Source organism: Suricata suricatta, chromosome 9 (assembly GCF_006229205.1).
Source record: "Suricata suricatta isolate VVHF042 chromosome 9, meerkat_22Aug2017_6uvM2_HiC, whole genome shotgun sequence".
Lineage (NCBI taxonomy): Eukaryota > Metazoa > Chordata > Mammalia > Carnivora > Herpestidae > Suricata > Suricata suricatta.
In genome coordinates, this window is record NC_043708.1 from 87964312 (window position 1) to 87976692 (window position 12381).

Consider the following 12381-nt stretch of genomic DNA (forward strand, 5'->3'; position numbering starts at 1 on the left):
GAGATTGTCTTTTCAGGAGAGCAAACTTGAAAGCATACGACATGATTTTTCCCACTACTGTTCATGCTTAAAACTTGCTGTAGGGAATTCTTAATTATTCTTTCCAAAAATTTTCACTAAAGTATTATAAGCATTATTCATGGGAAGTGATTATGCCCAGTTATTTTTACATTGAAAGCAACTCTGAACTACTAGTAACATCTTTGTGAAATCAAGAATAATAGTGTCAACCGAGGGGGACTGGGGTGAGGTAGCCTGATTTTCTGGGTAACCTACGGCTCTGAAATTCTATGCTATCTCAAATGCAGGATGCAGAAAGGCCAAGCTGTGTCATTCATATCCTATGAAACCCAAGGAAGTAGACAGGTCAGGGATTTATACCCTCTTTTTCAGATAAGCAACTGTAAGACATGAGGTACACAGGTAACAGACTAGTTATCCTCAAGTGTGGGACTGGAACTCAGATTTTCTTTCCCAGCGTATAATACTTCCCAGTAAGTATTAACGCCAAGTGTTCAATCCTCGGCCTTGAAAACCTTTAATCATGATATCTTAATGAAACTTAACTCTTATGTCTTTTCAAGCAGACAAACCTTATAATATTGGCAATGTTTTCTACCTCTAATTCCAAATGTTGAAATTGGCTGATCACAATACTGACGGTATCATTCTGGATTTTTCATACATACCTCATTTCTTTAATCATAAGCTAGGAAGCCTTTGGTTTTATCAGATCTTCCACAGAAACTAAAAGGTGGTGTCAGAGACTACTTATACAGTGAAAGAACACCTTTCATTCTACATGCACACAGACAGTACGCCGACAAAACAGGCTTCAGAGTACTGTGTCAGTGAGCCACACTGCTAACTGCTTGTTTCTACATCCATATTTTTTGTACTTGGTTGGCATTTTTTGCCTTTGTGACATAGATTCCTTGAGGGCAAGAAATATGCTTCCAAACTCTGTAGAAGCTCTTAAGAAACTCTACTTTAATACAATGCATATTTCTTGAGGTGGTCATGCCCAAAAAACAAAATTAGGAATGAAAGTTATTCAGTTGCTCAAAGCTCAGGCCCTTTCAAAGAACAGCATATATTTTTTAGGAAAAAGATGTCTAGAGACTGAAAGCTCTGCCTCATGTTTGCGGCACTAGGAAGAAGCAAAGCTCTTTTGGCAAAAAGAAATGAAATCCTTTGGATTTGCTACAAATATTTGTTAGGCCACTGTTAAAAACACAAGTTTTATGTCTACTAGACTGTAAAATGAAGAAAGGAAAAAATAACCATATGCAACACTACAATCACCTCTGATGCTTACTAAGAGCTCTTTTGACTTATCAGGAACATACCTTTTCCCATTCAGAGTCAGTATTTTCTAGAGCCAGGGAGAGGATATCTTGAAATGCTTTCTGTATGCAGGCCTTTAGTTTTTCAAAATATTGCACAGACATCCATTTTGAAGAACAAGTCGGCACGAGTTCCAAAAGCTGCTTGTTTTCTGAAGCCCCGCCATGCTCCTTCTGGGTGTCCTTTAAGAGACATTCGAGTACGGTCAGGATGTCTTCCTCATACTGATAGATTTCCAGTTGGATCCGCCTGGCTTCCTCCGTAGCCCATTCCCTACGACTCTGGTCTAGACATGCTTGCAATTCTGTCTCCTTCTGAAGAAGCAGTTCGGTTTTTTGTTTCACAGAGTCTTCTTTAGCTGCCGCAAGCACCTCATTAATTTTATTTCGATGATCATCTAAAAATTGCCGGTAATCTTCCTCATTTTGTTCTTGAATTCTGCGGATTTCTTCTTGCTTCTCTTTGTTCCATTCACTCCAGGCCTTTGCCAACTCAGCCCTGACAACCACAGGGACTTCCTCGTTCTTTAACTCAAGCTCTCTCTGAAGAGAATGAATCTTCTCCTCCAGTTCCTTCCTAGGTATTCCATTTGTGTGCGTGTTTTCAAGCTCACTTTTCCATTTCTCTTTCGCTTCAGAAATAGCAAATGATATCTAAAAGAACAATACACATTTAAAATCCTTTATGCTCTCCCCATAACTATTTGGGATAAGATATTGTTCCTAAAATATACTATACTCAAAGATCCTCTCCCTTGTAAATCACCTAGTTTTTTATGCCGTATGTTATTTTAAAAACATCAGTTTCCTGGGGCACCTGGGGGGCTCAGTCAGTTAAGTGTCCAACTCTTGGTTTCGGGTCAGGTCATGATCTCATGGTTTCTGAGTTTGAGCTCCACATGAGGCTCCATGCTGGCAGCACAAAGCCTGCTTGGGATTCTCTCTCTCCCTGTCCCTTTCTCTCTCGCTCTCAAAATAAATGAACTTAAAAAAAAAAATCCGTTTCTTGATGGAGAACTAGAAATTTAATCTCACCTCCCAAATTTTAATTATACAATTATCTAAAACTAATCTTAGGGAAAAATTCATATTCATTTTACACAGATATAGCTTCAAATTTTGAGTAAGTCCGTGACAAATGAAAATATCTTTTACATGAAGTGAAAGCAACCTCATAAAGAAATCTTACGATGACTTAGAAATTTACCACAAACATGCATAACTTGCTGACAAACATAATTATATTTTAATGGAATCACAGTGGTTAAGACAGTTCATTAAATGACAATAGCAAGAAGAAAGTCATTTTTTCATTAATCTTTCTTTTATAACAGAATCACAAGACTAGCAGATCACAGACAGTAATAGTATATAACCAAACAGTCATAGGGAATCAAAAACCCGAGGCTCAACTCTGATCCTGCCTTCGATTGCAGCCCAGCAGGTGCTTAACACAACAGGCTCTGGGGACACAGTGCTGGAGTAAACTTAACAGCTGTAGGACCACAGGCCCATCCCGCAATCCCTTTGAGACTCTATTTCCTCCTGTGTAAAATGAGGATAATTATAACGCTTACCTGATAGCACCGTATTTGGATTAAATGACAAAAGAAGAAAATCCACTTAAGGCACTTGGTCCAGAGCCTGGCAGATAAGGCCTCAATAAATGTTATGTAGTTATTACTTCTGTCTAGATGGCCTTAGAAAAGTCACTTAATCTCTTGTGCACTTAATGTCTCTGTCTACAGAATGAGCAGACTGGTTGATGACCTTGAATCCCTTTTATAAATTCAAACAAGTCCCAAGGATGTGAGTGGTGAAAGAAGTGGGCGTCTCCAAAAGCTTGGCCTGGACACTGGTGGCTGCGAATAATCAGCCCTATAAATACACATGTGCTCCGGATCCTGAGATACGGTATCTGTCTCCTAAATTTCCAGCCATTATATCATCTTAGCAAACACCTTCAACTGTAAAAATTCTAAAACCTGTTACACACCTGTATTCAATAATGGGTTCCTGATTACTCGAACATAAATCAAAATTTTTGAATTATATTTTAAAGTTACTACAGGAACCCACTCTCTAAGATGAGCTTTACAAAGGAATTCACAGCAAAATCCTTTTTGCTACCAGCAGAATAATTCAGTAGTGAGGTGAAACATGCTTAAAGAGTGAGTGCCTTCAGGGTAAACAGTCTTGTCACAGCGGATGCCTGGAGATCATCCCCAGGTGGCTGGGCGGAGGCGCAGAAGTCGTGAACTGGGATGCACGCCCAGCCTCGCCAAAGGTGTGCATCCTCTCCCGTGAAGTTGTGTGAGGAGAACTTAGCATTAGCAACTCAGTGGTTCCTGATAGTTGCTGCACATTAGAACTACCTGAGAAGCTTTTAAAACTAATACCCAGGCCATATCCTGCACCAACTAAAACATAAAGCCTGGGGGACAGGAGCCAAGCAACAGTAATTCGTAGATCCTCAAGTTTCTCTAATACACAGCAGTGAAGTTTAGGAACCAGTGAACCAAGTGACAACTTCTGGACTCTGGATAAACCTGCTTTAAATTTTCACAGATCTTGACGGATCACTCTAATCTTACAGGAACCCTCCCACATTAAAACTGGTCCTAGGTCACCTTCCTTGGTTTGGAGCAAGGATTCACAACATTGTTAACATGCTCAGCGGCTGAATAATTATCTACAATAGTGCTACTCACACCCAAGGTCTAAAAGTCAGCACTGTCACCTCACCTAGGAACTTGTTAGGAATGCAAATTCTCAGGATTTACTCCAGACCCACCAAATCAGAAGCTCTGGGAATAAAGCCCAGGAATCTGCTTTAACCAACTCTCCGGGTGAATCTCATGCCTGATAAAGTTTGAGAAGCTACTCACTGTCTTCTTCATTTCTGTGTTTCTGCATTCACACACATTCAGGTCTTCTGTGTTCTTCTTTTTAAATGTTTATTTATTTTTGAGACCGAGAGAGACAGAGCATGAACGGGGGAGGGGCAGAGAGAGACACACACAGACTCTGAAACAGGTTCCAGGCTCTGAGCTGTCAGCACAGAGCCCAACGTGGGACTCAAACCCACCAACTGTGAGATCATGACCTCTAGCCAAAGTCGGACGCTTAACAGACTGAGCCACCCAGGTACCCCGTGGTCTTCTGTGTTCTTAAGAAAAGATCTCTTAGGGTCCCTCGGCGGCTCAGCTGGTTGAACGTCCAACCTTTGATTTTGGCTCTGGTGCTCCGGTCAGGATCTCAAGGTTGTGAGATAGAACCCCACACATCAGGTTCTGCACCGAGTGTGCAGCCTGCTTAATATTCTCTTTTTCCCTCTCTTTCTGCCCTCCTATGCTCACATGCTGTCTCAGTCTCTCAAAAAGATAAAAAACAAAATAATTTTTTTAAAAAAGCTCTTGCCTATTTTCATATTCTAGCCAACTTTATTATTATTCTTAACTTCAGTGCTGAGACACATGTACATCATCATATTATTTCCTTTCTCTCTCTCTCTCTTAAATTTCCTTTTAAAATATTTCAACATACTTGAAAAGTATAGAGAATATTGCAGTGAACACCTGTGAACTACCACATAACTTAAGAAAACTGTTAATATAGATTTTTTTATTTATGCAGATTTAAGTATTCTGTGGAATAAGATTATGAATACAACATGTGAATCATTTACAATGTCTGTTGCCTATACTATTTTCCCAAATAGTGGTCATATTGGGAGAATAGTGTATACTTGACACTGCAATCTATTTTATTTTTTGTATTACAATTAAGAAGAAAGAATCTATACATAGGACATAAAATAGCACCTCACGTTTGCTACTTGGACTTCTCTTATTTGTATGTATTTGTTATATTTGGACATTCTTGGTATACTTACCCACCACTTCTTGTTTTTCTTATAAATTTGTATTGTTTTTCTTACCATATATTAGTAGCACTGTTCCTCATGTTTAATTCATTTTTCTTATTTTTATTATCCTCTCACTTTTATTACAAAAGCAAAAATGTTTTACCTGTACTTCTTATATCCTACTTATTTTCTTTCCGACCACAACTGTTGTCCCAAAACTGAGTGATTATGGTATTCAATTTCTTTTTCTCATACTTTCATTTAAAAATGTTTAACTTCTTCATCAACTTAGACTTTATTATGATGCAAACACAGGTACCCTTACTTTTTCCAAAGTGCTATCTGGCTATCCTAAGACTACTTATTATGGAAAAATTCCTTATTCCTTTGTTTTGAAACAATTAAGTTTTTATTCATAGTTGGGCCTATCTCTGAAGTCTGTGTAATACAAAATGAAAAAGAATTCTATTTTTGTGACTCAACACTGAATTGTCGCTTTCCAACATACTCTATTATGTGTTAGGGTTGGACTACTATTTCTTTTCCACAACATTAAACAAATTTCTAGTCCTTTCCAAGTAAATTTTAGAATTAGTATCAAATTTCAAAACCATGTTCAGTTTATTAGCATTCTGATTAGAACTGGTTTAACTAATAAATTGGGAGAATGCAAATGATTATAATATCTTATGTTTCTGGTCAAATAACATGACCTCTCTGGTAAGGAGAGCTGGCTATTTTCCAAGGAGATTATAAGACTAGTGACAGAGCATGGAAAACAAACTTTCAGCATGCAAAAGGATACCGTAGAGGTTTTAGTAAACAGATAAACACCTGTTCTCAATTTCTCCTAACGACAGGGCAAGATAGAACAGGATTTAGTTTCAAAGTTAAGGTTACTTTCCTGATTATGAGAGTTTCAAGACCCTAAAATACATTCTTTCTCCCTCAGCATCTTGATGATGAGAACAGATACCATCAACCAGGCTCTGAGCTAATGCTTAACATGCATTACTGTACTTAATCCTTCCACAACATGGTGAGGAGATACAAATTCTCAGGACTAAGATGAGAGATCAGGAGCGAGGCCCCCCTGAAGCTTTCTTCCAGGAGAGCACTTACCCGTCTGGCCACAGTGATCTCCTGTTGCTCTTCCCACTTCTTCTGTTCTGCTCTTACACGCGCTTTATACTCTGCGAGGTCAGGTAGTTCTTCCAGCCATCGATGACGAGCATTTTGCACCGCTGTTTCGACCTGTAATTGGATATTACAAGAGTAAGTGGCAAAGTGAAGTATAAAATTTCAGAAAGATCCCATTTGCAGTTAGCAACTATGATTTCATGTGTATTTTACATCATATTGCACTATGCTGGTTACTCTGACCTCAAGCAGCCCACCTGATCCCATGAGGTGGATTCTAATCCTTCTATTCTAAACTTCCCATACTGTCCCATGCAAATGCCAGTGTGAGAAGTAGGAATCTATAAATGTTTGGTAGCCAACACCATTACTGGGAGGCTTCATACAAAGTACCAATTCCATTTCCAAGAAACTCCTATTTATCTTAAGAAAAAGGAGGGGTGCCTGGCTTCGGCTCAGGTCATGATCTCACGGTTCATAGGTTCGAGTCCCACATTGGGCTCTGTGCTGATAGCTAGCTCAGAGCCCAGAGGCTGCTTCAGATTCAGTATCTCCCTCCCTCTCTCTGAGCCTCCCCTGCTCATCCGGTCTCTCTCGGTCTCTCAAAAATAAATAAAAAACATTAAAAAAAAAAAAAAAAGAAAGAAAGAAAAAGGAGAAGACATGCAGGAAGGCTGCTTGGGGTCGGGGCTGCCCAATCAGTGCACCCATCATATCCACAGTCCTCAGGCCATACATATTAACACATTAATACATGCAAGTGTGCACCAATATGGCCTCGCACCTTGTACCAAGCAACTCTTCCTGCTGTCTGTAATGAGTGTGCAACTAAAGAATGAGGGTGAAACAGCCATGCAGGCAAACATGTAAGACTTGATGAATTATGAGGGTGATCTGGTGGTAAATCTGTCACACGTTACCACCAGGTCACTTATTAAATAATCTTTCCTTATTTCCTCATTTTGAAATACATATACACACATACCTATATCCATAAAACATACAAAACCAGAGTTGTCATAAGGGGCTGAATTTTTTGGTAAAATGCTAAATATATTTACAGGTAAATCGTAGGGAGGTAAAAATATGCAGAAAAGATAAAACTCCTCTAGAAATTGATATTCCTCCAAAGGTTATTAATATTTCCCGTCTTACTACATCATGCTCTTTTTCTTCACAACATCTGTAATTGTGTATATATCAGAGCAGCATCCTTAAACATGTCTGTGTGTCCTTAGAACATTTTCTTAACTCTGTTCCAACCTTAAACATTTCAGGAAATGATTTAACTGACTGAAGACGCCCTTGATACAATTACACAGTACGTTTCCATACTACAAGGTTTCCCTCTAAAACCAGGGAGAACCATTTAACAAAGAGGCAGAACTCCAAGTATTTATCAAAAGCCGAATATATATTTTTTAAAACTTTATTTCAGGTGTTATCTTAAGACTTTATAATAAACACTTCATCTAAAATAGTAAATACAAAATCAATCATATTAAGGTCCAAGGACCTCTATGGGACTAAACACCCTGTCAGGTGGTCTGTGAATCAAAACTATTTTCAAAATAACATTCAGACCTCATCTTTCTTCACTCCCTTTCCTGTAACTAAAATCACGCTCCAGAGGGGACGTGCTGAGGGATGGGTCGCTGCGCTGACAGCCAATGATGACAGTGCTTCAGTATTCTTGGTTTTGTATAGATTTGATTTTTATAATTTTTTAAAGTTTATTTATTTTGAAAGAGAAGGAGAAAAAAAAAAAGAGTGTGAGTAGGAGAGAAGGGACAGAGAGAGGGGGTGAGAAAAAGAATCCCAAGCAGGCTCCTCACGGCCAGAGCACAGCCTGACACGGGTTCAAATTCATAAACCTTGAGATCATGTTTTATTTATTGTTTTTTTTTTGAGAGAGAGAGATGGGGAGAGGGACAGAGAGAATGCAAGCAGGGGAGGGGCAGAGAGAGGGGGAGACACAGAATCTGAAGCAGGCTCCAGGCTCTGAGCTGTCAGCATAGAGACTGACATGGGGCTCAAACTCTTAAGAGTGAGATCATGACCTGAGCCAAACGCTTAACCCATTGTGCCACCCAGGTGCTCCAGGATTCCTGTTTCTCAAAAACTTTCTTAGATTTATATTTTCCAATACTGTTAAATAGGTATAACCCACACAGAGAAAAATTCTTTTAAGTCTGGAGTTTTTAAAAGTGTTAAAGGCATCCTGAAATGAAAAAATTTGAGAACCACTATAATAATGTAGATAAAACAAACAAAAGCTCTTTTTTTCATTAACACAACAGCTATGGTATTAACACAGCTCATTCAGGAAACCAAACAAAACAGCGCAGTTAAAAGCAGGCTAGCTTTCCCAGTGCCTCTAAGCGGAGGCAATGGCCCCACTTTCTGGCAGCGTACAGGATTTACAGACAAAGTCCCATGTAAGGGGAGTGCCTGTGGATTCAACTCTGTGAGTCATGGTGCAAATACCGTTAAATATGTCACTTGACTTAAGTCTGCTTATGTAGAACTACTTCAGTGAAGTACCTTCGTTAAAGTTAGGTATGAAAGATTCTTAATTACATTGTGCTTTATCCAATCATAAAACCACCACCTTTAACCTCAAGCATCCTAATGCTTAGACCAAACTCAGAGGAGCAAACACTCCGTAACATAAAGAATACATGGAAAAACCGAGGGGTAACAGCTTTGTGACAGAAATACAATGAAGAAAATCTTCATAACAGTGTTACGAGGTTCTGTACCCTAGAATGCACAAAATGTTTAAAGTATAAAGTTAGGAGCAAGTTCAATGGTAGCATTTTATAGGTATTCATTAGTAGGTAGTTCTGAAAATTTTAAGATAATAAACCTATTACCTGTTTGGCAATATTTTCACAGTATTTGAGTTCTAATTCAACCTCAAGTTTCTTTAAGCCCCCACTGATAGCTGTTTCTTTCTCGTGCTCTAAATCTTGCTGGATCTTTCGCTTCTGTTCTTCTATCATGACTGCCATCTCCTTCTTGGAAATAACATCACTGGCGGTTACTTGGTCAGTTTGGCTGCAACCATCTGAGGTCTTCTTTTTCACTGCCTTTATAGTTTGATCCAGCTTAGACTGCCACTCCTTTTCGAGCTGTTGAATAAGTTCTTGTTTGATCTGTTTTCAGAAGAAAAATTGTATGAAAAGAAAAAACACTCAAAAAAGCAAAGCAAAGAATTAATAGCTAGCCAAAAGACAACCACAGCTGTGTTTGAAAACGATCTAGACATTGTTGTAGTAATTACATGAGAGTTAGAAGTTTAGTCAATGAAAACATATTCCAGTAAATCCTGAAAGTTACTGCTGGACCCTAATATACATGACATAAATCACATGGGAGATCTTGCATTAGGTCAGGTTTTCTTGCTCTCAAGATGCAACCTTGGAAGCTTAGAAATCGCCACTACAAAGGTGCATGATTTTTTTAAAAGAAAATTCCTACTATTAATATGTATTTTTCCATCAACACCAGGCTTTCCACAAAGCAGGCACTGGGTTAAGTCTAATTAATGAACCTGAAACTGAACAATCTAAAAAACAGGTCTACTTACTTGAACACATTTGAATCTTGTTAGGGTATTAAATTCTACTGAGTCTACTGTGCATGGAAGGAGGGGCATTATTAGAAGGATGTCTTAATGATAACTTTCTACTTTCAACAGTACAGTGGGATGGATGAAAACAGTCAGTCTGAGGTAAAACTGTGAAACAGCAAAATTTTCATTTTTCTTTTCCTGGTTCCCACCTCCTGGGTCTCCAGAGTTCTCCACCTGCCTCCCTGGCTACCACAGTCCCAGGCCATGTTGGTGCATTTGACATGGCAATCCTGTGTCGCGGTTTATGCTTTTGTGACAGTCTTACAAAAACACTCGCTCTCTAACTCATCCTCCTGGTAAATAACTGGTTAGCAAGTTCAGGTATAAAAATATTGCAACAATATAAAAATAGAGAATTTGTTTTGTGCTATCCGAATTTTACATATGTAAATGTATAAATTCCAGAATATATATTTTTATGTTAAAAAATGATGAGTAAAAGAATTTCAGGTGCCAGCACTAGATGAGTGAACAGCTGTGGAGGACGGGGCTGGGAGATGCTGAGTAGGGAGGCCGAAAGACAGGAGAGGGACCTACTCTCCACCCGCAGGGCAGTCACAGCCCGAGTTAATAGCAATCTTATGGACGAATGAATCCAGTTTCAATAAGCTTGAGAATTTATTTCACTTCCAGCTAAGGTCCTAATTTGGTTCTTAATTTTCTAGAAAACTATTAGTAATTTCATTTGCTACTTAGGTAAAAGAGGTAATATTTTGTGATTCTGAACCTGCTCAGTCATAACTTCTTTCTTCTAATCCACAGGATGGGTTATTTGTTATTAGAGATGGGCCTAGAGTCATCTGAATCATTCCACAATGTGAAATCAGAGGAGGGTTTCATTTTGAGGAATCAAAAAGTATCCCTCCAAAACCCATTATATCTTGAATTGGGTTGAAGAGTCAAGAAGGGGGAGAAGTTTTAAAAAACAAAACCAGTGTAAGCTGCCAAAAGCCCAATTCCAAGAAGTGAATGAATGATCATGTATGTCCTTGGCAATGAAAAATTGTCGGTTCAGGAAAAACAGTCTCTCTATGGTGAATACTAAATGTGGTGACCTGGAAAGAAACTTTAACCCACACCTCTTTCTATTCCTCATCCCAGTGGGATCTGGCTAACATCACTTCACTGTCAACATGCTGTTTAATATCAGTTTCTTGTTCTTTCCGCCACTTGCTCTTCTCCATCCTAAGGGCACCTTGGTACTCTTCCTTAAGTTCCACCTGCAGTTGGTTTACATATTCTTCGCTTTCCTCCAATCGCTGTCTCTTTAAACAAAATTCAAGTAAATATCTCTGTATTATACTAATATTCTCCAAGGCAAATATATAAAATACTGGTCATAGGCATGGACCAGCAGCAACAGAGTCAAATGATCTTTCTACGTGCTAACTCAATTAGCTTCATAAACTGTCTTGTAAAGACCTGCTTGGATCTCAAATACCTGGATAAAAAAGTTACAGGTGGCTATATTAGGAGAAAAACTATCTAACATAATCAATATATTACTAGAAGAACAACTTTTAAAGAGTTTAACTGACATTTATGTTTACACCCCATCTATCATGGGACCCATTAGGTATCAAAGGCCAAAAAAAAAAAAAATGTACATTTCTGAAAGATTCGTATATTGATATAAACCCCAAAATATTGCTCTATCTTAAAAGTTATGCACTGTGTAAAAAATGCAGACTGGTATTTTTTTCAGTACCAAAGACAAATTTATCAAAACTAGCTGAAGAATTATCACATAACTATCAACTATCATATGAAATTTAATAACTTGAACTATTCATATCATATTCTCTATTTTAGGAATCCAGTTGATCTGAAAACTCTAATAAAACTCTACTCAGGGATCAACATGACCTATAAGAGTTTCCATGAGAAAAGTTTTATTTTAAGTTTATTTATTTATTTATTTTTGAGAATGAGTGGGGGAAGAGCAGAGAGAGAGAATCCCAAGCAGGCTCTGTACTCAGTGCAGAGCCCAACATGGGGCTCGAACTCACCAACCATGAGATCATGACTTGAGCCAAAACCAAGAGTCAGATGCTTAACCAACTGAGCCATTCAGGTGCCCCCCAATGTGAAAAATTTTTAAACAGTTTTCTAGTGGTCCCACTGAGATGCCATGAAAAATAACACACTGAAGTTAACAAAGCATAACGCCAGAAAAGGATACACTTCACATCCCTACTGACACACAGCAAAAGAGCTTTTGCTCGGTTCTCTTTACCATTATTTCTGACTCATGACTACCTAGTGGTCTGGGTTTTTTTCTGGTTCACACCTGACCTGGCGTACTTTGGTCTTAATTGGCATCTGATTCCTCTCCATCAATGGCATATGCCAGAGATGTTATCTATTATCTTCAGTGCTATAGGTTTTCA

General features: G+C 38.5%; 1 protein-coding gene across 1 annotated transcript in view; it reads right to left on the minus strand.

Annotated features, from left to right (window-relative positions):
- CEP152 (centrosomal protein 152) overlaps positions 1–12381 on the minus strand; it is an 84478-nt gene that overhangs the window by 15375 nt on the left and 56722 nt on the right. The window contains exons 18-20 of the mRNA XM_029952512.1: positions 9231–9512; positions 6337–6468; positions 1350–2000 (exon numbers count right to left, since the gene is read on the minus strand). Of these exons, the coding sequence (XP_029808372.1) occupies positions 1350–2000; positions 6337–6468; positions 9231–9512 (1065 nt within the window). The remainder of the gene's footprint in view (positions 1–1349; positions 2001–6336; positions 6469–9230; positions 9513–12381) is intronic.